General features: G+C 44.8%; 1 protein-coding gene and 1 long non-coding RNA gene across 4 annotated transcripts in view; one reads left to right on the forward strand and one right to left on the reverse strand.

The window, feature by feature from the left end:
• The window catches only part of WSCD2 (WSC domain containing 2), a 155,697-nt gene that overhangs the window by 22,773 nt on the left and 105,075 nt on the right, over window positions 1-27,849 (reverse strand). For all 3 annotated transcript variants that reach the window (XM_037816699.1, XM_037816697.1, XM_037816698.1), the window contains exons 7-8: window positions 26,798-26,962; window positions 3,680-3,880 (exon numbers count right to left, since the gene is read on the reverse strand). In XM_037816699.1, the coding sequence (XP_037672627.1) occupies window positions 3,680-3,880; window positions 26,798-26,962 (366 nt within the window). The remainder of the gene's footprint in view (window positions 1-3,679; window positions 3,881-26,797; window positions 26,963-27,849) is intronic.
• Window positions 501-20,663, forward strand: LOC119519190. The gene is made up of 3 exons (XR_005213977.1): window positions 501-563; window positions 4,358-4,478; window positions 20,617-20,663. It is a non-coding gene; the product is annotated as an uncharacterized LOC119519190 (long non-coding RNA).

Consider the following 27,849-nt stretch of genomic DNA (forward strand, 5'->3'; position numbering starts at 1 on the left):
CCTGGGTCACACAGCTGGGAAGCACCATCTAAGCCAGACTTGCCTGATTCCAAAGGCCTCCATCTCTCCAAGGCACCAGTATGTTCTCCCCTTTTCCTCCCACTGCACGCAGCAGGGACTCAATAAATGGTTGTTGAACTAAATTGAAATGCCCAACCACCAAATTGCAATGTGATAAAGGGCTTCTCTTTCTTTGCAGAACACAACAGAATCTTACTCTCCCTTGGAACACCACGGCTGCTTGGAAAATATTTATGCTGGGGACAAGGATATTTTTTATTCTTAAAACAGGTTATTTATACTGTATCTGGCTAATTGGGCTCATACTGTTATAATGGGTTAAGACCAGATGTATCTGAATGATTAAAAAAATTCGGGTCTGTTTTACATTTTCAGAAATCCCCCCTCCTGAGTCACCTCGCAGCAGGACAAGGGCTGCTCCCATCCACAGCTGGAGAAGCTGCGGTGGACGGTGGTGCTGCTTACCTGGCAACCCAGAGATCGCGGCTTCCAGGCTTGGCCATGTCTAACCGTCTCAAGTGGTTTCTGAAGGAGGGCTGCAGGTAGCCCTCAAGGAGAAGGAAAGGCCAGTCGGGGAGGTGGCCGGGGTCTCCCAGGTAGCACCAGGTCTCTGAGCCTTGCACACAGTTGGGAATGCAGTTGACATGGCTCCCGGTTGACTGCTAACCTCCCTGCGACACCAGGCACTTCCATGTGAGGAACAGGATGGGAATGTGTTGCATGTGTGTGTGTGACAGAGTGTGGCACTTCACATGCATTAATTCAGGGCTCACAAGAAGCCTCTAGAGTAGGAATTAGTAGCCCCATTTTACACATGGGGAAAATGAGGCTCCAAGACATAAAACAACCTGCCCAAAGCCACCTGGGGATATCCAAGTCAGGATTCAAACCCCCATCTACCCCAGACTGAGCCTGCCCCCCTCCCCTGCCATCCTAGTAAATTCTTGAAGCATCTGCTTCTGTGCCCTTTTGGTTCAAGGTCCTAGGGAGCCTCATTCCTGCTCTGTGTCCTGCTGACTTAACCTTCAGGCTGTTGTCTAAGACACGGAGCTGTTCATGGACTCCTTTGGAGTGAGACTGCCACGGTTTGAAACTCAGCTCCACTCATTAGCTGGGTGACCTTGGGCAAGTTACTTGATGTGCTCGAGTAACTGCCCATCGGTGAAACGGCGATCATGATGAGACCTACCTCAAACGGAGGCTGTGAGGTGAATGAAATAAGAGGTGCAAAGATCCTGGTTCAGAGCCTGGGACATAGGAGGTACTCAATAAACACTGGCTACTGTCCTGAGGCAACTCCACATGTCCCATCATTTGGGTCAGAGCTTACCTCCAAAACCTCCTGTGATGTCCCAGCTGCAGATGCTTGCCCACCCCTCCTCCTCCCCTTCCTCATGTGAAGCTCCTAAGTTAGTTCACTGGAAAGAAGAAAAATGCAAATTAAAAACAAAAGCCCACAATTAGCCCAGGATTCCTGGTAATTGATTGCTGCTTTCAAATTGTGTAATAAAGATGCGAGTGATGGAACATCTGTAATGAGGGCCGGTTCTGCCGGAACTGTCACACCTGTGTACCTGGAAAGGCACAGACCGGCCGGTCCATGTTCTATCTTCTTGTCGATGGGGGGAACCGGGGCCTGATTAACAGCTTAACTGTACTTAATTCTCCGTGGAATCATTAACACAGTATCTGTTTCATTAAACAGATCCAGGACAATTCACCTTGTGTAATCATATCACATAAAACTTTGCTTTGGGACCACTCCAGGGAGATTGTAAAATTAATGTTACGGAACCAAAAGGGGGATTTGCAGGAGCCTCAGCCCAGCTCTGCCTAGGAAGGGGCAAGGGCAGGTGTGGACATGCCCCACAGCTGGGTGACCCCCTCTTATGGGGATGACCCTTGCATTCTAGGCTCTTTGTGCCCCAAAGTAGTGATTCTCAAACTTTAACGTGCACGTGGTGGGAATCTTGCTAAAATGCAGATTCTGACTCAGTTGTCTGGGGAAGGGGCTGAGAGCTGCTTTTCTGAAAAACTTCCAGATGTGTCAATGGTTCTAGAGACCCCACTTTCGAGTAGCAAGCGTTTAAAGCAGCGGTGCATTGGCAACCCCTGGAGGGCCCGTTAGAAAAGAGCTTGCCCAACCGCATTCCCAGAGTTTCTGATTCCCGGTCTGGGGCGGGGCCTGAAATTTGCATTTTTAACAGGTCCCAGGTGATGCTGATGGTAGTGGTCAGGGACTGTTTGAGCACCACTGCTCTAGTTTTCAAACCCAAGTGTACACTGGACTCACCTAGGAAACTTTTAAAATTCTTGGTGCTCAGGTTCCACCTAGGCCCATGAATCTGGGGGTGGGACCCAGGCACTGGCAGGCCCCCAGAGTTCCTGATTCAATAGGTCTGAGAAGTGGGATTTTAACCAGCTTCCAGGGGGTGCCACTGCTGCTGGTGCAGGGATCCTAAAAAAGCAAGGGTTTCTAATTCAAATAACGACAGGGATCAGACAGTTAATGTAAATGAGAGAAATGGACTGGGTGGGGACTGGGGAGGGGGGCGGGTTCCTGGGGGGAAGTTTCTTAGCCAGAGCCCTTGAAGACCTGTGTCAGGCCTGGGAGGAGGCACTGGGAAAAGGCCCCTTCCTCCATCCTAGATCAAGGTGGGGACCCCAGATCCCAAAATGAAATGAGAATGCTGGACCAACCCTCTCCTACAATCTCTTGGTTCAACCTGTCCTGGTTCCTACCTTAGCGCTGGTTTTAAAGCTCCCAGCTGTACTGAATAAGGAAAAAGAGGGAAGGCAGCTCCTGGGAATTAGGAGAATTGCCTGAACCTGGGACAAGGGGCTACAAAGGTAAGAAGAGCCCGTGAATGCACCAGAAGGTCAGCGACATTGCAGCCCCAGGTTCAGAGCAGAGACTGACAGTTAACACGGGTTTGAATCCCAGCTCAGACAATACCTGTGGATTTAGGGAATCGATTCACCCCTTCCTAGGATGGTTTTCTCATCTGTAAAAAGGAATGCTATTGATGATTGTAGCAGCCTCTCTTACCTCCTCAGGTTACTGGAATAAGAGAATTCATGCTAAGTGCCTGGTCAATGGGAACTTCCAAACTTCATCCGCTGTCTTCCTTTTCACTGGGGTGGCCAGATGCCTGGGAGGCAGAGGGCTAGTCCTGCCACTCTGTGCCCAAGTGATCTTGGCAGGTCTCTGCCTCTCTCTGGTCCTCAGTTTCCCCATTAATAAACAAGGAATAAATCAGTGGTTCTCAGCCCTGACCACACATTGGAGGTAGCTGGGGAGCTTTCAAAAATACCAACACCCAGGCTCTACCTCCAGAAAAGAGGAATGGTCTGGGGTGCAGCCTGGGCATTGGGATTTTTCCACACTCCTCTGGGGATTCTAATGTGCAGCCAGGGCTGGGGACCACTGACACTCTCCTAGGTCTTCAGAGGTACAGCCCAGCTCACAGACAGTGATGTTGGAGGGGTGCTGGGTTGTGGGAAGTATACCCCCTCTGCTCTAAGCAGGGCCTAGGCATGGAGCACTACCCTCACGGGTGCCTCATTCGAGAAGTCCCCACTCCTAGGCACTCTGGTCCAGATGGCATGGCTCCCCATACGGCCCCCTGGGCCCAGCCCCTTCCCCCCCAAGCAGTACCTGTGCCCTTCCAGTGGGCATGGGCGGCAAAGCCGATGTGGCCACCATATTTGCGGTTGAACTCTGCCATGAGGGCCTTGTAGGGGTTGCGAACGAGCAGGATGGCAGCATCAAAGGCCTCGATCTCCTTCTGGCCGCTCTCGTGCGTCTTGATGCAGATGGTCCGTCCGCTGCGCCAGTGGTCTCGCTCACCTTTGAACCCTTCCCCACCAGCCAGGGGTGAGGGAACAGGGCAGGTGAGCTTGGGGAGGCAAGAAATCCACCCCACCCCCTGCTGGGCCACCCTAGGAATCCTCTTCCATTCATTCACTCACTCACATATTTGTTGAACACCTACTTGTGTGCCCGGCACTGTGTTGGAATTGGGGATACAATGATTTGCTAGAATATCCATGGGTCTTACTGTTTTTGAGAGTCAGATTATTCAAATAATGACTCAAATAGACGTAAAATTATTGGGCACTACTCCTCTCCCCCAATATAACCTCCCTGCTTAAACTTCAGACCCTGAGTAAACCAATCCCCTGATGTCAACTCCTTACTTCTCTATCTTACCCACCAACAATTATTCCCCCAACCCTCTTCCCTTGGTTCAGAGCTGTCACTGTTTCTTGACTTCAGCCCCCCTGCGCATAAATAAAACTTTCTCCAATTGAGTTTTGGTCTCTTCTCTTCCAGGCCAAAAAACCTAACATTTTGGTGCCAAAACCCAGGACCAGGAGAGGAGACCAAATCTCCATCAGAAATGTCGGAACCCACTTGCCTAACTTTGGCACCAACACCAGCGAATCTCCTCCAGGTAAGGAGAAAGCACCCTCTCTCTTTCTCTGTTGTCTGTGACAACACTCACTGAGATCCTAGCACTCGATGAGAGCTGCCTCTGCCGGGTCCAGGACCTGAGGAGCAGGTGAGATGATGGATGCCTCTGTCCACTCCTCCATCTGCTTCTGCCTCGGGGCTTGGGAACTCTCGGGGGTGGGGGGGAGCGGCACCCTCCCAATTGTTCCTAAGTTTGAAAGCTGGGATTTCCCCTCACCCTATACATCCTCATTCTAATACTTTGAAACCTCAAAGAACTTAGCCTCAGAATAGATCTAAAACCTAAGAGGCTCATTTTCTATTGCAATTCTGCATGGCCACAATACAAATTAAATAATGGATCAACCTGGCCAGAGAATGGAACCCTTGATCCCCAAATTCTTCTAAACCTTGACAATACTGTCAGCATCTTGGCAAGTGGAGTGAAGTCCCATATATCCAGTCCTTCTTCAAATTGTGCAGGTGCCCCTCTCTCTGTCAAACTTATTCAACTTATCAAATCCTTCTTCTCCATTCCCCCTCCCAAAACAGCCTATCCTCAAAACCAGCATTCCCTCTTCTCCTCCCAACTCTTCCTTCAATCCCTCCAAAAACCTTCTCCTCAATCCCCCCCCCCCACCATGCAGTCCCTAACATCTGCCAAAAACTTCAAAACCTTTAAGGTCTCTAACAATAGAAATGTAAAAAAAGCCCAGCAGGAAAAACTTAAAGCCAAAACCAAATCTGGTACTCAAACTTACCAGCTTCTTGCTTCAGCACTGAAAGAAACCTGAAGCCCTACTAAGGCACCTGAAACTTCAGGTAACTCTCTCAGTAGCAACCGTTCAAGCCGTGACAAACCAGGTGGTCGGTGACGTGCTACTCCTCTAACAAAAACACCCTTACCAACCACTACCCCGTAACGAAACACAGCGACAACTCTACACCCCCCACCAGCAGGAAGCAGATACAGAAGAACACATCTGCACCCCTCAGCACCCCTAGAAAATAAAAGAAAGAGCCTGGAAAGTTAGGCAGAACTCCCCACCCCCAACATAACCTCCCTGCCTGAACTCCAGACCCTGAGCAAACTAATCCTCTGATGTCAACTCCTTACTTCTCTATCATACCCGCCAACAATTATTCCCCCAACCCTCCTCCCAAAAAGCTATAAAATTGTACTCCTGCCTTTGTTCAGAGCTGTCACCATTTTTTGGCACATAAATAAAACTTTCTCCAATTGAGTTTTGGTCTTTTCTCTTCCTGGTTAAAAAACCTAACAAAAATCACTGCCAGGGCTAGTGCTACAAAAGAGGAGTGTTAAAGCTTGGAGCTGTTAGACGGACCCAGCAGCAGTGCCCTGGATGATCCTCTTTGGGTGGGGACTACATCCCTGCCCCACTGATGTTGGGCTTGGCCTGTGACTTGCTCTGGCCAATGGAAGGTGTGTGGAAGCAACAACGGACTAGTCCCAGGCCCAGGTCTCAAGGAGCACTGCATGTTTCTACTCATCCTCTCTTGCTTCTGCCACCACCATGGAAGGACATGCCCTGGGGAGCCATCAGTCCCAGATGGCGAAGGACCCTGGAAGAGACCTGGACCCAACCTGCAGCCTGGAGCCAAGCAGCCCGGCCAGCCCAACCGAGATCACTGGTCACCGACTAGTTGGGCAGCATCAGGAAAGATTTCCTGGGGGAAGAGCTACTTCAGCTCAGAACTGAAGGATGAGGAGGAATTTACTAGCCCAAGAGAGGAGGGCTTAGAGGACCAGGCAGAGGGAGTGGCAGGTGCAAATATCCTGTGGCATGAAGAAATTGGCAAATATGATGGAAAGCAGAGAGCAAGAGGCAAGTATAAGGCTGGAGAGGGCTGTGTGGATTGTGGTATAGATTTCAGTGGTAGACCAGAAAGACTAGGCAACCCTTAAAAGGGTCTAAGCAAAAGGAAGGAGGGACATGATCAGGTTTTCATTTCAAACGCTGAGGAACTGAGAGAAGTTCTGTGCAGCAGGAGCATGAGGGAATGTGGGAAAGCTTCTGTAGCACTTGGCTCTGGGCTGGACACTGGTCTGAGCCCCTGACGTATTTTAGGCAATTCAATCCTTGCAGCAGTGCTACGAGGGATCTTATAGATGAGGAAACTGAGGTGCAGAGTGATCGAATAACTCGCCCAAGTTACAGAGTGAGGGAGTGGCGGAGCTGAGATTCAAACTGAAACCATCTGGGCTCCCAAGACTGTTTTTTTGACCCTCAAGTCCTCCTCCTCTGATGAGGGCAAAGGCATTTGGACTGTATCTTGAAGGCCCACGAGAAGTGCTGTCATACTAGGCCTTTGAGATACTGTGTTTCCAACTTAGTGATTAACGCTGGACGTCATGTCATGTCTTTGGGCCTCAGTTTCCTCATCCTTAAAATTCCACCATGTGGCTTCTGCCTCACAGGGCCGTTGTGAGAAATCAATGAGAAACATGGTCAGACTTCAATAAATGGCAGCTAACACAGAACAGGAAAGACCCAGGGTGACATCTTGGGCTGAGAAGCCACCTGCCTCATAAAGCCTTGGAGTATAGTTTTATCCTTCCCAATCTTTTCACAAAGATTTCTAATGCTTTGTGCCTCTCGCTTCTAAGGGGGCTGAAGGTACAGGCAGTGAGGTCCCTACCCTTGTTTCTGAAGACGGGTCCAGAGAGGTACCCGCTCAGCTCACAGGGCCACATGGCAGAAGTCAGGAACGGAATGTGACTTTTTGAGTCAGATCTCATCCTGGGACTTGCTAAGTTAAGTTTCCTGTGATTAGACTAACCTTGCAGATTAGCACTGGCCCATGCCCGTGAGAAAATTGTAACCCATAGTCTTTGAGGCCAAAGCACCATGTAAACACTGCCTCCTGAGGGCAAGGAGGAATGGGGCATGGAGGCTTGTGAGAGTGCTTGGGACATAAACATTTATCCACAAGGCATCACTGGGTACAATTTCCTGTCCCAAAGCAGTGTATTCCATAGGTAGAGCTCTTCATGACATGGAAAAAGAACATTTCTATCTACAGTTTCACGCTACTTTACCAACATCTATTTCACCATGAGCACAGCAGGGGGTGTACAAGAACCCACAGAGGTTCTCAGAGAGGAAAGATTAATGATCAGAAAAATGACAGCACGGTCAAACCATGTTAAATTACTCCACATGTTGTGAGACCTAAGTCACGTTTCTCTTTCTTCTGAGATGGGGTTGACCTAACACAGTTTACATCAAAATAAAACAATAATAATTTTTAAAAGTATGAACACTGGGAAAGATCTGCTCCAGAACCCAGAGAGGGATAGCCTTTTGGTTTTCTGAGTCTATAGGGAGCATTGGGAATGTGTGAATGTGCAGGAAATTCTGTTTGGCAGAGTATCTCCCAGAGAGGAAAGAGTTCTATGTCTGGAAAGAAGCCTTTGGGCTATGTCTGAGAAGCCTTAGGCTCCCTCAGGACACAACAGATGGTTGTTTAGCTGTCCTGTAAGGAGGCCCGAGTCCAGAGATGCAAACTTGGGCCAGAGCGGAATTGCTGAACGGCACCACCAAGGAGGCCTTGTTTTCTGCACACCCCCCCAGGCCCCCAGCACCTCCATTACAGAAATGTGCTACTTTGAGGGGGGGGGGCACCAAAATGTCAATTTATCTGGTGTGTCCATGTGTCCCTAGAACTCCCAGGATTTGGAGTGGGTTCAGAGAGAGCAAAACAATTTTCCCTTCTCTCCTCCGACCCAAAATATTATAGCTGCCCATGCATTCTGCAGTCAGGGAAATCGAGGCACAGAGGAGGGAAGTGGCAGAGACTCCACAACTCTTCATGCCCTGGTCTTCCTTGGTGCAGGACAGGCCCACTCCTGGCTTCTGTATGGACACGCTTGGGGCTGGCAGTCCTCCAGGAACAATGGGATTTGTTTTGAGAATGAGATAATCCTCAGAAATTCTTGGTCTGTCAGCTGGACCGAGAGGCTGCCCCATCAATCCCTAGCCTGCCTGTGGGCCCTCAGCAGCAGCTTGCAGGGGCCCTGCTGGCCTCTGGGGGCTGCCATCCTAGGCTGTCAGCCTGCCCCCCACAGGCCACAGAGCATGAGCCCTGCATTCAGGGCCGGGGGTCCCTGAGGTGGGGCGAGGGACAGAGAGAGGGGCAGATGAAGCCAAGAGAAAATGGGAGAGGGACAGGAGGAGGGAGACAGGAGGGGAGGGAGGGGAAGGACAGAGAAGCAGACAGATACCTGGAGAGATGCAGGTACTGAGAAAAAGGGAGAGGGAGGAGGAGAAGGGGAGGAAAATAGACACAGAAATAAAAGAGGGGGACAGAAACAAAGAAGGGCAGATGGACAGAGAGAGAGAGCAGAGAGAGGCACAAAGACCAAGGGGAAGAGAGAGGCAAGGGACATATGACAACACAGAGGGACACAGAGAACGACAGAGGTGGGCAGACAAGGACAGAGAGGGAAAGAGTGAGAGAGAGACCAACAGACTGACAGAAAGACTCGGATGGGCAGATGGACAGAGACAGACAACCATGCTTTGCAAATGGCCAACCTCACTGGGTAAGGGGAAGAGAAGACAGAAGTAAAGTGAGACACTCTGATTCCAGGAAGGAAGGGGTCCTTACATTCATTCATTCATTCACTCACTCACTCACTCAACAACCTTGGTGGGGCTGGCCCTTAGCTGGGTGCTCAGGACACAGAAAGAGGGAGAGAAGGTTGCAGAAAAAGTAGAAGGTGGCAAGAGAAAGTCATGCAGCTCGTTGACCTGGATGCCCGCATCTTGGAGAGGAGGAAATCGAGGTCTCAAGAGGGGAAGGAAAGCATCCCCAGTTATCCAGCAAGTTAGTAACAGAGGCAGGAAACCCTTGAGGGCTTAGGCAACTCAGCAAGATCAGCTCATCCTACAAAGCTGCCCCTTCCAGGCTGTGACGAGGCCCCCAAGTCAGAATCACAAGAGTCGCCCCACTCACAATCCCCCCACTTCTAATCAACCACCTCCTACACGTTCCTCTCTGCTGGCCCCTTCTCTCCACCTCTGCCACTCACCTGGACCAGCCGCAGCCTCCTAGGGCCCCCAGTCCAACCTCTGTGGCCAGAGGGATATTTCCAACAGCAAATCTCTGCATCTACTTCTCTGCCTGAAATCTCATTCCACCTCCCCACTGGCGCCCACAGTTCTAGGGGGCATTCCGGGTGCTTGGCCATGTCCCGCCCCGCTGTTCTCCTGCCTCACACTCCACCCATCCCACCCCCATCAAAATACTCATATTCACCCATCCGGCTGTGTCACTGCTCCTCCCAGCCTTTGCCCAGGCCATGCCATGGCCTCGGCCGGGGATACCCTCCTCCCTTTTTGGGAAGCCCCATCCATCTTCTGCACCCAACCTCACAACTGAGTTAGAAAAAAAAATAAATCCCCTGTCACAGTGCTAATCCCATCACAGACATCCAATAAATGTCCACAATTACTAGTGTGTATTACTAACAGTGATGTGAGTACTTTAATAACAATAATAAGGGCTATGATGAAGGAACAACCTGGGTACAAAGAAGATGGAGAAGGACACCTAAGTCTGCTGGAGACTCTATGAGGGGGATCTGTCCTGAGACGTGGGGTGCCGGCTGCCTGGCAGGTGGGCCAGGGTAAGAGTGGAGGTGGGTCCGGGGTCCCAGGGAGAGGAACCTGCAGGTACAAATGTCTGATGTGTTTTCTAATTGCAAAGAGCTCTCTGTACCTGGGGTCAGAGGGGTCACTGCCCCCCCCTTTGGCAACATTCTCCCCACCCCCACCTCCTAGCATAGGGGCTTGAGGATTTCATTTAGCTGAACATCTTTCAGCAGTTGCCTTCCCGTGGTTGCAAAGGTGATGGGATGGGAGGGCAGGGCTTGGGGATTAGCCATTCATTTAGCTGAACATCTTTCAGCAGTTGCCTTCCCGTGGTTGCAAAGGTGATGGGATGGGAAAGCAGGGCTTGGGGATTAGCCAGGACTGATGGCTGCTGCTGGGGAGCGGGGGCCTTCATGTTGCTTGCACCCCAAGCCAGGCTCTGAGAGCTCAGGGAGAACTCATTGTTACCTGTACCTGCTCAGGCCACAGAAAGTATTTTTAAACCCCTAATGAAAAGACAGCTGTACTGAAAGCCTCTGCTGCCTGTGACCAGCCCACGAACCCCTGCCTTTCTCAGTGGGACCAAAGGCAACAGCCAGTAACTAGACCCAGCTTGAGGCAGGGGAATTGCTGTGGAGGGCTTGCAATGCCTTTCTTTCTTTTTTTAAATCAAGTTACAATTTTAGTAGGCACCTCACTCCTTTAATGGTCAGTTGTTGATATTCCCCAACACTGAAGTGTGTAAAACATGGGGCAGAAGGCCAATTCTTTGGATACTGTGAGTCTGGAAGTAAGAATACTGGTTTCTTAGACTAGGGAAGTGGGTCTCGGCCCTGGCTTTGCACTGGAATCACCTGGGGAGTTTTCATTAAACACCGATGCCCAGAACAATGCCCAGATTCTGATGTAATTGGTCTGGGGTGCGCTTAGGACATCAAGATTTTAAAAGCTCCTGGGTGATTCCAGTGAGTAGTTAGAGACCAATTCCCCTTGTCTTCAATCAAATAACTTGCTGTCCTGGCTATGCATCATTAAAAAAATAGTGTACATTTTCCACCAAAGCCTCACATACATTATCTTATTATGTTTTATCAAAATCTCTGTGAGTGGGAGGCGGGGCAAGATGGCAGAGTGGTAAGGTGTGGAATTTAGTTATTCCTCTAGGGCAGTTGGTAAATAGCCAGGAACTGTATGAAACATTTTTGGGGTCTTCAGTGACCAGTCAAGCATCTCACACTAGTCTGGAATGGGTGGAAAGGCTGAGATCAAAGCAAAACCTGTAAGTTTCCCCAAGCAGGGGGCTGACGCCCCTCCCTCCCAGACATGGCTAACTGTCTCAGAGCTGGCTCCCTGAGGGCAAAAGAAGCAATCTGTGCTGGGAGCAAGAAGGGGGATTCAACCCAACCTCAAATGCAGAATTAATTAACAAATTAATTAATTAACTTTTGAAGTTGAGGGGTGTTCGGGGTGCTGGAGAAGGGCTGGGCTCCAGGAAGTGGGGGTACATAGAAGCAGGCACCCAGTCAGGCTTTCATTTGGTGGCTCCAAAAAGGCTTGGTTTCTTTTAACCCCTCTAGCCAACCCCCACCCCCCACCCCCCCCACTTCTCTTCTTGCTGTCTGACTCCTTATCTTTTTACACTTCAACAGGCCCCTGGCAAAACTGGAATTAAAGGTGCTAGAGAGTGACTATCTAGGTGAGAGACAATAGCCAAAAGCTCATATCTTTAAATACTCTACACTGAGACAGACAAAACTTGGGGGCTAACAAAAGGCTTTAAAAGGGGATTTCTTTCTTTCTTTTTCCTTTTTTTTCTTTTTAAATAACTATTCTAATAGCTCTTTACACAAAGCCTCAGATATTTGGAACTGGCCTCTGGACCCAGACAATGGAGAGCTAAGGTAGGTCTGACACACAAGCAATGAACCTAGTGGGGGAGACAATTCCCTAAAGGGCATAACTTCCCCCAAAAAAGGGGGGCTTGGTCCAGCTTAATTGGCAGCCCTCCTTCAAAGAACTCAGACCCCAGGGGCTGGAAAACAAACAAGCTTCAGTCAGTCACGACCCCGACCCTGACAGGGACAGAGTCAGTGGAGAACTAAAGACACTGCACCTCCTTACACTGGTGGGGAGCTGTGGGCTGGCAAGTGCCACCTGCTGGGCAGGAGAGGAAAAGCACAGAGTCTAGGGGCCTCCTGTCTCATTGTCAGGGAAACGCTATATTCTCCTCCTGAGACCTGGGCCTCTCTGGACCAGGAAAATCTGATTGGAGTCAACCATATCTGAGGAGACCCTCTCACAAAAAGGTTACACAGAGGCAGGGTAAGGAACAGAAAAACAAGAGGTGAAAAATTCTGATGTACTAAATAGAAGCTAAGTTAGAGGTCCAGAGTAAGTTGAACTGAACACCAAAGGATAGAGAACAAAGCCAACAGCAAGAAAACCCTAGGTAAAACAGTGAAACAAGCTCCAGAATAAACTAATCAAGAAAATCAGATGCCTAGACAGCTTAAAATAAAGAGCCATACTAGGAAACACGAAAATATGGACCAGCCAAAGGAACAAACTACTACTTCAACTGAGATACAGGAGTTAAGACAACTAATTAAAGATGTTCAAACAAATCTCCTAAATCAATTCAAAAATCAATTCAATGAACTGAGGAAAGACATGGCAAAAGGGATGAAGGATATAAAGAAGACTCTGGATGACCATAAAGGAGAATTTGTAAGCTTGAAAAAACAAGTGGCAGAACTTATGGGAATGAAAGCCACAAGAGAAGATATGAAAAACACAATGGAGGGTTACAACAGTAGATATGAACAGGCAGAAGAAGAATCAGTGAACTGGAAGACAAGACATTTGAATTCATACACACAAAAGAACAGATAGGAAAAACAATGGAAAAATACAAGCAGTGTCTTAGGGAGCTGAGTGACAACATGAAGCACATGAATATATGTGTTCTGGGTGTCCCAGAAGGAGAAGAGAAGGGAAAAGGGGCAGAAAGAATAATAGAAGAAATATTCACGGAAAATTTCCCAACTCTTTTGAAAGACAGGAAATGACAGATTCAAGAAGTACAGTATACCCCAAACAGAACAGATCCCAATAGACCTACTCCAAGACACTCACCAATCAGATTGTTCAATGTCAAAGACAAAGAGAGAATTATGAAAGCAGCAAGAGAAAAGTGATCCATAACACATAAGGGAGGCTCAATAAGACTATGTACAGATTTTTCCACAGAAACCTTGGAGGCAAGAAGGCAGTGGTATGATATATTTAAGATATTGAAGGAGAAAAACTGCCAACCAAGACTTCTGTATCTGGAAAAACTGTCCTTCACAAACGAGGGAGAGATTAAAATATTTTCAGACAAACAGACACTGAGAGAGTTTGTGAACATGAGACTGGCACTACAAGAAATACTAAAGGGAGTGCTACAGGCTGACAGGAAAAGACAGGAAAGAGAGGTTTGGAGAAGAGTGTAGAAAAGACTAACAGGAAGGGTAAAAGGAGAGAGGGAGAAAAAAAATAAGATGACATATAAAATCCAAAAGAAAAAATGGTAGAAGACAGTACTGCCCTTACAGTAATAATACTAAATGTTAATGGATTAAACTCCCCAATAAAAAGACACAGACTGGCAAAATGGATTAAAAACAGGACCCATTTATATGCTGTCTACAAGAAACTCACTTTAGACAAAAGACAAAAATAGGCTGAAAGTGAAAGGTTGGAAAAAGATATTTCAGGCAAACAACAACCACAAAAAAGCAGGAGTAGCTATATTAATATCAGACTAATTAGACTTCAAATGTAAAACAATTAAAAGAGACAAAGAAGGACACTATGTATTAATAAAAGGGTCAATTCATCAAGAAAACATAACAACCACAAATATTTATGCACCAAGCCAGAGTGCCCCAAAATACATGAAGCAAACACTGAGAACACTGAAAGGAGAAGTGGATACATCCACAATAATAGTTGGAGACTATCTCATTAATGGATAGAATATCTAGAAGGACGATCAATAAAGAAATGGAGATGTTTAATTGTATGATAAATGAACTAGGCTTGACAGACATTTATAGAACACTACACACCACAACAGCAGGATTCACATTTTTCTCAAGTGCTCATGGAACATTCTCTAGGATAGACCATATGTGGGGTCACAAAGCAAGTCTCAACAAATGTAAAAGAATTGATACTATACAAAACAGTTTCTTGGATCATAATGGAATGAAGTTGGAAATAAATAACAGGCAGATGGTCAGAAAATTCACAAATATATGGAAGCTAAACAACACACTCTTAGAAAACCAGGGGATAAAGGAAAAAATTACAAGAGAAATTAGTAAATACCTCAAAGCAAATGACAACGAAAACAACGTATCAAAACTTATGGGATGCAGCAAAGGCAGTGCTGAGAGGGAAATTTATTGCCTAAACTCCTATATTAAAAGAGGAGAGAGAGCAAAAATTGAGGAATTAACTGTTCACCTCAAAGAACTAGAGAAAGAACAGCAAACTAACCCCAAAGCAAACAAAAGGAAAGAAATAACAAAGATTAGAGCAGAAATAAATGAAATTGAGAACAGGAAAACAATACAGGGAATTAACAAAACCAAAAGTTGGTTCTTTGAGAAAATCAACAAAATTGATGGACCCTTTGCAAGACTAACCAAAAACAAAACAAAACAAAAACACAAAAAAACAACAACAACAAAAAATACAATCAGAAATGGGAAAGGAGACATAATTGCTGACCCTGCAGAAATAAAGGAGATAATGAGAAGATACTACAAGCAACTATTTGCTAATAAACTAGACAACTTACATGAAATGGACAACAGTGACTCAGGAAGAAATAGATGACCTCAACAAACCAATCAAAAGTAAAGAGATTGAGTCAGTCATCAAAGAGCTCCCCAAAAAAGAAAAGTCTAGGACGAGACGGCTTCACACATGAATTCTACCAAGCATTCAAGAAAGAATTAGTACCAACCCTGCTCAAACCCTTAAAAAAACTGGAGAAGAGGGAAAGTTACCTAACTCATTCTATGAATCCAAAATCACCCTAATACCAAAATCAGACGAAGATACTACAAAAAAAGAAAATTATAGACCAATTTCTTTAATGAACATAGATGCAAAAAATCCTCAACAAAATACTTGCAAATCGAATCCAGCAGCACAATAAAAGCATTATACACCATGACCAGGAAGAATTCATTCGAGGTATGCAACGCTGTTTCAACACAAGAAAATCAATCAACATAATACACCACATCAATAAATCAAAGCAGAAGAACCACATGATCACCTCAATCGATGCAGAAAAGGCATTTGACAAAATTCAACATCCTTTCTTGATGACAACACATCAAAGGATAGGAATAGAAGGGAATTTTCTCAATATGATAAAGGCAATATATGAAAAACCCACAGCTAACATCATACTCAATGGGGAGAGACTGAGATCAGGAACAAGACAGGGACGCCCACTGTCATCACTGTTATCAACATCATGCTGGAAGTTCTAGCTAGAGCAATTAGGCAAGAAAAAGAAATAAAAGGCATCCAAATTGGAGAAGTAGAAGTTAAACTTTCACTCTTTGCAGATGACATGATTCTATATGTAGAAAATCCAGAAAAATCTACAGCAAAGCTATTAGAACTAATAAACGAATACAGCAAAGTGGCAGGCTACAAGACCAACAGGCAAAAATCTGTAGTATTCTTATACACAAGTGTCCCAGTTTGTATATATTATGTCCCCCAGAAGAAGCCACATCCTTTGATGCAATCTTTGGGGGCAGACATATTAGTGTTGATTAGATTAGAATTCTTTGTTTGAATGTTTCCATGGAGATGTGAGTCAATCAACTGTGAGTGAAATGTTTGAGTGGACAATTTCCATGGAGCTGCTGCCCCACCCATTCAGAGTGGGACTTAATTGGATCATTGGAGTACTTTAAGAAGCCACACAGGCCCAGACGCTTGCTGCAGATGAGAGAGAGTTTGAAGATGGCCTTTGAAAGCAGAGTTTTGCTCCAAAGAAGCTAAGAGAGAAACTCCCCAAGAGTAACTGAGAGTGACATTTTGAAAAGCAGCTGCAGCTAAGAGAGGACAGAATGCCCAAAGAGCAAACACTTTGGGGAAGGTCATTTTTAAATGCAAACTGGGAGCAAGGAGATGCCAGCCATGTGCATTTCCAGCTAACAGAGGTTTTCCAGATGCCAATGGCCTTTCTCTAGTGAAGGTATCTTTGTTGATGACTTACCTTGGACACTCTATGGCCATAAGACTGTAACTTTGTAACCAAATAAATCCCCTCTATATAGCCAATCCATTTCCTGATATTTTGCAAATGGCAGCAGTAGCAAACCAGAACAACAAGTAATGTGCAACAAGAGAAGGAAATCAAGAAAGAAAATCCATTTACAATAGCAACCAAAAGAATCAAATATTTAGGAATAAACTTAATGAAGGCCACAAAAGACCTATACAAAGAAAACTACACAAACTGCTAAAAGAAATTGAACAGGACCTGAAAAACTGGAAGAACATACTGTGTTCATGGATTGGAAGACAAAATACAATTAAGATGTCAATTCTATGTAAACTGATTTATAGATTCAATGCAATACCAATTAAGATCCGAACAACTTACTTTGCAGAAATAGAAAAACCAATAAACAAATTTATCTGGAAGGGCAAGGTGCCCCGAATAGCCAAAAATATCTTGAGAAAGAGGAACGAAGTGGAAGGTCTCACACTACCTGACTTTGAAGCATATCACAAAGCTACAGTGCTCAAAACAGCATCATACTGGCATAAGGACAGAGATACCTACCAATGGAATCGAACTGAGTGTTCAAAAATAGACTCTCACATCTATGGACAACTGATCTTTGATAAGGAAGTCAAGCGAAAGGAACTGGGATAGAGCAGTCTCTTCAATAAATGGTGTTTGGAGAATTGGATATCCATTTCCAAAAGAATGAAATAGGACCCCTATCTCATATCTTATACAATGGGAGAGTAGATAAACTGTGGTACATACATACGATGAAATATTACGCAGCTGTTAGACAGAACAAAGACATGGAACATACAACAATGTGTGGATGAACCTTGAGGACATTATATTGAGTGAAGTTAGCCAGAAACAAAAGGACAAATAGTGTATGGTCTCACTAGTATGAACTAACATTAATGAGCAAACTTTGAAGTTAAAAGCTGATAACACAGGTACCAGGAGATAGAAAGAGGGTATAGATTGGGCATTTGATGCTGAAGGACTACAGGATGTTCAGCAGATTGATTGTATAGATCCAGAAACACATAGCATAATACTGTGTGATGGTAGCACAATATTGTAAGCACACTGAGCAAAGATGTCTGTGAGTGAGGCTGAAAGAGGAGAGCTAGGGGCATGTATGACACCAGAGGTAAAGATAGAAGATAAAGACTGGGACTGTTTAACTTAGCAAATACTGGAGGGGTCAATGATTGTGACTAAATGTACAAATATAAAACTGTTCTTGCATGTGGGAGAACAAATGAATGCCAACCATGCAGAATGTTGGAAAGGGGATGGTATTGGGGAAAAAAATATAATCAAAGCAAACCGAAGTCTACGGTCAACAGTAACATGCTTCTATTAAATGTAACAAAGGCAATGTACCAAAGCTAAATGTGTACGAGAATGTGATATAAGGGAGGGATATGGGATTACTGGTAGTGGTGTTGTTGTCTGATCCTAGTACTGTATTGTATTGTATGATATTTTACTTTTCTTTTTATTATTTTTATTATTCATTAAAATTTTTTTTTCATGGTAATCAATATGTTCAAGTGCTGACCATGGTGATACATGTGCAACTGTATGATGATACCGTGAACAACTGATTGTACATTGTGGATAATTATATCGTCTGTGAATATAGCTCTATAAAATTGTATGGAAAAATATAAACTGGGGTAAAAGTGCTGGAGAAAACATGGAGAGAGGGATGTACGTATTTACTGTTGGTCAGGAGGCAGAACAGTATAGCCTTTCTGGAGGACAGTGGGGTGGTACCACATGAAGCTAAGCATGTGGGTGCCATAAGGTCCAGCATCCTCATTAGGGGGCATTTACTTGGAGGATCTGAGAGCAGGGACATGAATGGACATTTGCACACTGGTGTTTATGGAGGCAGTATTCATGATTTGCAGTGGGTGGAGGTGGCCTAAGGGTACATTGACCGAGGAACAGAATGGTGAACAGTGGTGCATGCATATGATGGAATATTGAGCAACTATGAGAAGGAGTGAAGCTGTGAGACACCCAACAGCAATGAGGTAAATGGATCCTGTAGACAGCATTTTGAGAGAAGTACGCCAGAAACAAAAAGACAAACATTATAGTGTCTCACCAATGTAAATTAACTATAATGTGTAAACTCTGAGAATGGAATCTTAGAGCACAGCTTATCAGGGGAACGCTTACCATAATGGTCCCTAGATTGTAAGCTCTTACAGCAGTCACATCTGTTCCTGAATTGTAATGGTTTTCTCCAAATTTTGAGATGCTGATCCCTTTGTGTATAACCTGATCGATCCCTGGAATTTTCGGTATCTGTGTGACACCGGAAACTCAGAGCTAGAACTCAGCAGATATGAATGTCAGTATTAGCACATATAGCAACTGTTAAAAAAGCTGAAAAAGAGTCCTGACTTCAACTGGAGAGATGAATGAAGCAGATGTGGTTAGGACTAGGGCAAATCGGGCCAAAGGGTAAAGGACAATACTGATTACATCTTAAAACTTCAAATTCCATGTGAGACCAAGGGAAGAGATATTTAGTTGGTGCAAGATCTATATTTCCTAAACAATTTAACTTGTACAGTTTGTTCGAACAGCATAATTACATGAAACATTTAATAGGAAATGAGACCTGGTAGGTTTGTATAGGTTAGTGTGAAATAGCGACACAATGCAAAGTAATTTGGGCAGTGAATAAAAATATATATGCGGGGCCCCCCTGAGGAGCTGGGGGAAAATGCAGAGGTGTTGGGCTTCCTCGCCTGGATTGTTGCTTATGTTCTCACAAATATTGAGGACTGGCAGTCTGATGTGCTGAGCCCCCTAGCACGGGACTTGCCCATTTGAAGCTCATTACTCTGAAGGAGAGGCTAAACCTGCTTATAATTGTGCCTAAGAGTCTCCCCCGAGTACCTCTTTGTTGCTCAGATATGGCCCTCTCTCTCTAACTAAGCCAACATGATGGCTGAAATCACTGCCCTCCCCCACTACGTGGGATCTGACTCCCAGGGGTGTAAATCTCCCTGGCAACGTGGGATATGACTCTCAGGGATGAATCTGGACCTGACATCGTGGGATTGAGAACATCTTCTTGATGAAAAGGGGGATGGGAAATGAAACGAAATAAAGCTTCAGTGGCTGAGAGATTCCAAATGGAGTTGAGAGGTCACTCTGGTGGGCATTCTTATGTACTATACAGATAACCCTTTTTAGGTTTTAGTGAATTGGAATAGCTAGAAGTAAATACCTGAAACTATCAAAACTGCAACCCAGTAGCCTTGACTCTTGAAGACGATTGTATAGGAATATAGCTCACAAGGGTGACAGTGTGATTGTAAAAGCCTTGTGGATCACACTCCCTTTATCCAGTGTATGGATGAATGAGTAGAAAAATAGGGACAAAATTAAATGAAAAATAGGGTAGGGGAGATGATTTCAGTGTTCTTTTTTACCTTCATTTTTTATTATTTTCACCTTTTCTGGTACAAGGAAAATGTTCAAAGAATAGATTGGGGTGATGAATGCGCAACTGTATGATGGGACTGTGAACAACTGTACACTTTGCATGATTGTATGGTATGTGAATATATCTCAATAAAATTGAATTTAAAAACACAGCATGGTACTAACATAAGGATAAATATATCAATGGAATCAAATTGAGTGTTTAGCAATAGACCCCTGCATCTACAGACAATTGATTTTGATAAGGCAGTCACACCAACTGGGACAGAGCAGCCCCTTCAATAAATGGTATTTTGAAAACTCCATATCCATTTCCAAAAGAATGAAAGATGACTCCTATTTCACATCTTATACAAAAAATAACTCGAAATGGATCAAAGACCTAAACATTAGCGCTAAGACCATAAGACTCTCGGAAGAAATTGTAGGGCAATATCTTAAAGATCTTGTGATAGGACACGGTTTCCTAGATCTTACACCCAAAGCATGAGCAACCAAAGAAGAAATAGATAAATGGGGTAGCCTCAAAGTTAAACACGTTTGTACATCAAAGGACTTCGTCATAAAAGTAAAATGGCAGCCTATGCAATGGGAGACAATATTTGGAAAGCACATGTGCAAGTTTGAATGTATTATTTCCCCCAAAACACCATGTTCTTTGATGCAATCTTGTGGGGGCAGATGTATTAGTGTTGATTAGATTGGAATTCTGTTTGTATGTTTCCATGCAGATGTGACTTAATCAACTGTGAGTGAAACGTCTGATTGGATAATTTCCATGGAATTGTTACCCTGCCCATTCAGGGTGGGTGTTAATTGGATCTTTAGAGCCCTATATAAGAGTTCAGACAGAAGGCGCTTGCTGCTGCAGCCTAGAGAGGAATGTCCTGGGAGAAAGTCATTTTGAAACCAGAAGTCTGGAGCAGATGCCAGCCACGTGCCTTCCCAGTTAACAGAGGTTTTCTGGAGGCCACTGGCCATCCTCCAATGGAGGGACCCAATTGTTGATGTCTTACCTTGGACACTTTATGGCCTTAAGACTGTAACTTTGTAACCAAATAAACCCCCTTTTATAAGAGCCAATCCATTTCTGGTGTTTTGCATTTGGCAGCATTAGCAAACCGAACACCACATATCAGATAAGGGTTCAATATTCCGAATATATAAAGGGATCCTATAACTCAACAACAGAAAGACAAACAACTCAATTAAAAAATGGGCAAAATACATGGACAGACACTTTTCTGAAGAGGAAACACAAATGACTCAAACACATATGAAAAAATGCTCAACTTTACTGCCTATTAGGGAAATGCAAATCAAAACCACAATGATATATCATCTCACACCTACCAGAATGGCCATTATCCAAAAAACAGAAAGTTACAAGTGCTAGAGAGGATGTGGAGAAAGAGGCACACTTATTCACTGTTGATTGGAAATGGAGAATGGTGCAGCCACTCTGGAAAGGCAGTGTGGAAGTTCTCAGGAAGCTAAGTATAAAACTGCCATATGATCCAGCTATTCCTTTACTAGGTATATACTCAGAGGAACTGAAAGTTAAGACACGAATGGGCATTTGTAAACCAATGTTTATAGCAGCATTATTCATGATTGCCAAGAAATGGAAAGAGCCCAAATGCCCATCAACGGATGAGTGGATAAACAAACTGTCGTATATACACACAATGGAATATTACGCAGCTGTAAGACAGAACAAAGTCACAGAACGTATAATAACATGGATGAACCTTGAGGACATTATGTTGAGTGAAGAAAGCCAGAAACAAAAGGACAAATAATGTATGGTCTCACTAGTATGAACTAACATTAGTGAGCAAACTTTGAGAATTAAAACCTGATAACAAGGTTTTCAGGAGATAGAAAGAGGGTAAAGACCAGGCATTTGATGCTGAAGGTCCACAGAACGTTCAACAGGATTGATTGCATAGATCCAGAAATGGATAGAATACTGTGTGATAGTAGCACAATACTGTAACTATACTGAACAAAGATGTCTGTGAGTAAAGCTGAAAAAGGAGGGCTAGGGGCATGTGTGACACCAGATGTAAAGGTAGATGATAAAGACTGGGACTGTATAACTTTGCCAAACTAGAGTGGTCAATGATTGTGACTAAATGTACAAATATAAAAATGTTTTTATATGTGGGAGTAAAAATGAATATCAACCATGCAAAGTGTCGGAAAAGAGATAGTATTGGGGAAAAAATATAATCAAAGCAAACTGGAGTCTGTGGTCGACAGTAACACTGTAAAATGCTTCTATTAAATGTAACAAAGGCAATATACCAAAGCTAAATGCATATGAGAGGGGGATATAAGGGAGGGATACGGGATTTCTGGCAGTATTGTTGTCATCTGACCTTACTATTATATTGTATTGTATGATCTTTTTTTTTTATTATTATTATTCTTAAAAAAATATATTTCGTAGCAATCAATATGTTCAAGTGCTGATTGTGGTGATAAATGCACAACTATATGATGATACCATGAACAGTGGTTGTATATTGTGGATAATTATATGGTATGTGAATATAGCTCTATACAATTGTAGAAAAAATGTGAATAGGGTAAAAGTGCTGCAGAAAACATGGAGAGAGGGATGTACCTAGTTACAGTTGGTGGGGAGGTAGGATGGTGTAGCCTATCTGGAGGATAGTGTGGTGGTTCCACAAGAAACTAAGTATTTGGAGCCATAAGGTCCTGCAGCCCCATTATGGGGTATATACTCAGAAGCTCTGAGAACAAACATGAATGGACACTTGCACACTGGTGTTTATGGAGGCAGTATTCGTGATCTGCAACGGGTAGAGGTGGCCTAAGGGTACATCAACTGAGGAACAGAATGGTGAACAGTGGTGCATTCATACAATGGAATATTGAGCAACTATGAGAAGGAGTGAAGCTGTGAGACACCCAAAAGCAACAAAGTGAATGGATCCTGTAGACAGCATTTTGAGTGAAGTATGCCAGAAACAAAAAGACAAACGTCATAATGCCTCACCAATGTGGATTAACTATAATGTATAAACCCTGAGGATTGAATCTTAGAGCACAGCTTATCAGGGGAACACTTACCATAATGGTCCCTAGATTGTAAGCTCTTACAACAGTCACATTTATTCCTGAATTATAATTGGTATCTCCAGATTCCAAGAAGCTGATCCCTTTGTGTATAACCTGATCGATCCCTGGAACTTTGGGTGCCTGTGTGACACCTGAAACTCAGAGCTAGAGCTCGGCAGATACGAAAGTCAGTATTAGCACATACAACAATTGTTTAAAAAGCTGAAAAAGAGTCCAGACTTCAATTAGAGAGATGAATGAAGTGGATCTGGTTAGGACTAAGGCAAATCAGGCCAAAGGGTAAAGGACAATACTGGCTGTGTTTTAAAGAATCAACTTCCATGTGAGACCAAGGGAAGAGATGTTTATTTGGTGCAGAATCTATATTTTCTGTAGTATACTAAATAATTTAACTTGTAAGGTCAGTTTATTCAAACACCATAATTACATGGAACTTTGAATAGGAAGTGAGATCTGGTAGGTTTGTACAGGTTAGTGTGAAATAGCGATACATTCCAAAGTAATTTGGGCAGAGAATAAAAATATAAATGCAGGCCCCCCCCCCGCCCCGAGGAGCTGGGGGAAAAATGTCAAAATGTTGGACTTCGCCACCTGGATTGTTGCTGATGTTCTCACAAAAATTGAGGACTGACGGTTTGGTATGCCAAGCCCTCTATCTTGGGGCTTGCCCTTATGAAGCTTGTTACTGCAAAGGAGAGGCTAAGCCTACTTATAATTGTGCCTAAGAGTCTCCCCAAGTGCCTCTTTGTTGCTCAGATGTGGCCCTTTCCCTCTAGCTAAGTCAAACTCAGTAGGTGAACTCACTGCCCTCCCCCCCTCCCCCAATGTGAGACCTGACTCCCAGGGGTGTAAATCTCCCTAGCAACTTAGGATATGACACCCGGGGGTGAGCGTGGACCTGGCACCCGGGGGTGAGCGTGGACCTGGCATCATGGGATTGAGAACATCTTCTTGACCAAAAGGGGGAAGCAAAATGAAACAAAATAGTTTCAGTCGTTGAGAGATTTCAAATGCAGTCAAGAGGTCACTCTGGTGGGGATTCTTATGCACTATATAGATATCCCTTTCTAGGTTTTAATGAATTGGAATAGCTAGAATTAAATACCCGAAACTATTAAACTCCAACCTAGTAGCCCTGACCCTTGAAAATAATTATGTAACTATGTAGCTTACATGGGATGATAGTGTAATTGTGAAAACCCTGTGTATCACACTCCCTTTATCCAGTGTACAGATGGATTAGTAGAAAAATGGGAACAAAAACTAAATGAAAAAAATGGGGTGGGATGGTGGGAATGATTTGGGTGTTCTTTTTTACTTTTTTTTTTTTTAATTCTTATTTTTATTCCTTCTGGTGTAAGGAAAATGCTCAAAAATAGATTGGGAACTATATGATCATACTGTGAACAGTTGATTGTATACCATGGATGACTGTATGGTTTGTGAATATATTTCAATAAAACTGAATTAAAAAAAAATAGATTGGGGTGATGAATGTACAACTATATGATGGTACTGTGAACAGCTGACTGTACACCATGGATGATTGTATGGTATGTGAATATATCTCAATAAAACTGAATTAAAAAGAAATCTCTGAGTTTGGTATTAACATCTCCATGTTATAGATGAAGGAATTGAAGCACAGAGAGGTGAAGAATCTTGCCCAAGCATCCACAGCTGATGAGTAGCAAAGTTCAGACTTAAAATTCAATCTCCATCTTAAGATTCGGTTTCCCTTTCCCTGCGATGAGGAAGTTGGGTTGGATCAGAGGTGACAGATGCCTGGCATGTAGACCACTGCTCCCCCTTCTACACCCTCAACAGGCATCGCTACTATTTTAAGGCCCTTGGCTTCTGAGGGAGAACAGAACCTCAGAATCCTTCTTAACACATCATCTTAGGCAGGGGCTGATGAGAATTGACACATGAAATTAAACTACTTCGGATCCCTGAACTAAATGATCCTGAAGGACCCTTCTATTTATACTCTGGGATTCCATGGTTGCTGCCATGGTCAGGAGGTTGAGGCATGTGGCCAGCAGTGGGATGCTTTCCCAATTCACTTCCCCCAGCCACTGGCCCAGGACAAGCCAGAGAGATTCCAGAGTGTGCCTGGGCTCCTCCCAGCAACTCCCATGAGGGCAGTGCAGCTGAGTAGTTCAGAGCAAAGGCTCTGTTCACAGCCAGGCTGCTTGCAAAATATGGCCTCAGTATGCAAAGCCCTCAGCATGGAAACTTGTACATAGTAGTGTTCAACAAAGGACAGCTTAAACCAAAATGAACACTCTTATCAAAGGATAGCTGAAACCCAAATGAAAAAGGAATAAATCTGTAACAAGCTGGGATTTCCAGGCCAATATAGCTGAAACCCAAATGAAAAAGGAATAAATCTGTAACAAGCTGGGATTTCCAGGCCAATGCCCGACTCCTACCTGTTGGCAGCTCCAACCTTCCACCTGTCCCTGTCCACCCTGCTTGCCTTTTCTCCCCCCACCTCTGCTTCTCACCCTCAGGACGACATGCCCGCAGCTCTCCCTGAGCTGGGGTTCAGGGATGGCTCTCTGTCCACACCAAGCTGTGCCTGGCCAGTGCCTGGCACCCAGGCCATAGTTCTCACAGTTCTAATTTATGGAACACTTACTATGTGCTAACCACGTCACACATTATCAACTCATTACCTTTACCACAACCTCACAAGGTACGTGATTTGTATATGACAACAAAGGCTCAGAAAGGTACAGTGAGTTGCCCAAGGCCACACAGCCAGGAGTGGTCTTCAGCTACTCTGCAGACATGAAGATGCATGGCCAAGGGCCCCCCCGCCAAGTAACTCAAAGCTCCTCACAGGCAGAGACCCTGCTTCCCTAGTATACTCGTCATGCCCCATGCCCAGAATAGGACGTCATACCCACTGGACATTTCACCCATGATTTCTGGTTCCCAAATAATAAGCTCCAGGGATTTCTCACCTGTATTATGGAGTAAAAAGGGTGTGGACTTTGGAACCCAGCAACACTAGGGTGCAATCTCCGACTGGCCCATTAAAAAAAAAAAAATCTGCATAACTTTGGGCAAGTTATTCCCACTCTCCAAGCCTCCGTTTTCACATCTGTGAAACAGCATCCTCATGCCACCTCCCTGAGTTACCAAGGGTGAAATAAGGATGCAGCTCTTTGCACATGGCAGGTGGCCAAGGGAATGTCTATGACAATTTGACCCGTGTGAGGTGCCTCGTACACAGTTGGTGGTCCATAAATGTCTACTGGGAACCCAAACTTAAGAAGCACATCCAGGACATGGTGGTGTTCAGTAAACATCAACAAATGAAAAATAAGGTGCTCTGCACAACAAAAACCATTGTCTTAAATATAGGCAAGACAGCTAATGAATAGTAGGTACTCAATCAATATCCCCAAAACAAACATAGATATTGTACCTGGCAAAGAGTTTCCAATCAGATGTCTATGGTGAAACACCCAGCACACAGTAGGTGTTCAAGAAATGTCTGTGGTGACCTTAATGGAGGGAAGGTCCCAGCACATGGTAGGTGCTTGATAAAAGTCTAATATTGAATTGACGCAGGTGAAGTACCCAGCACATGATGCTCAAGACATGTTTGTGGGAGCTGAGCAGAGGGAAGGCACCAAGCACATGGTATGGTTCAATCAACATGCCCAGTTGAGCTGAATGGCACCTAGTAGGTGCTCAGGAAGGGGTATTCCCCAAGCCCTCCCCAGTGGAGACCTTCTCAAGCCCAGACAGTCTCCTGCCTGACCTTTCTGCTCCCCTCCGTCTCACCTTTGTTGTAGAGGGAGCCATCGAAGTAGTAGCTGCCAGTGTAGAAGCCGGTGGCCAGCTCGATGAGGTGGCGAGCCCACGTGTTGCCGGCTCCCGGGAAGCTGGCCAGAGCGATGAGCTGCTTGGACTTGGCTGGGAGGAACCTTCTGTCCATGCAGCGGTTGTCTGCAAAGGGAGTCGGGGACAAGGGGAGATGGAGTTGGTCCAGCAGGGACCAGGGCGTGAGCACCACTGTTGTCACTTCCCAGCCATGTGACCCTGGGCACATGACGAAACTCTCCCTGGGCCTCAGCTTCCCCATCTGTAAAACGGGGGAAATGGTTCTTCCCTCCCAGGGTCAATGTGAGGATTAAGTGAGATAATGTATGAAAAGTAACAAGTACAGGGCTTAGCACATAGTAGGGGTTCAATAAAGGTCAATTAGGATGACGACCCTTCTCCCCAGCCTTAGTTTTCCCCTGTCATGGTGAATTTGGTCACATCACCTCCACCCTTTCCTCCAGCATAAAACTCTCAACGGTTTCCATCTACTGAGGGTCAAGTCAAAGATTCTTGGCCTCCAGGCCCTCTGGGCGCTAACTCATGCATGCTTCCAGCCTCAATCCACTCACTCTTCTCACCCAACCCACCACCTGCCCGCCAGCCTGGTCTCCCTGCACTTTCCCTTCTGTGCTCTGCTCCCTCCGGACTCAGACCTCATGTGTGCTGCTCCCTCAGCCTTCACCACCTCTTACTTGCCTCTGCCTGGTAAACTGCTGCCGATTCTTCAGCCCTCAGCTGAATTGGTACTTCCTTCCTTCTTGCCTTCTGCACTAGGTTAGGCCCTTGATCCTTAGTGTACTGTGTCCATCTCCTTCATATCACTTCTCAACATTTGTAATGCAAATAATTATTTGTGCAATTATTTTAGTTAAGAAACCCTAGCCGTATTGCTCTTGATTTTCCAAATAATTTACATAATATTTGGAATGGAGTAGGCCCTCAATAAATGTTTCTTGGGTTGATGGGTAGATAGGTGGTTGGGTGTTGGATGGATGGTGTATGAGAGATGG

Source organism: Choloepus didactylus, chromosome 23 (genome assembly GCF_015220235.1).
Source record: "Choloepus didactylus isolate mChoDid1 chromosome 23, mChoDid1.pri, whole genome shotgun sequence".
Classification (NCBI taxonomy): domain Eukaryota; kingdom Metazoa; phylum Chordata; class Mammalia; order Pilosa; family Megalonychidae; genus Choloepus; species Choloepus didactylus.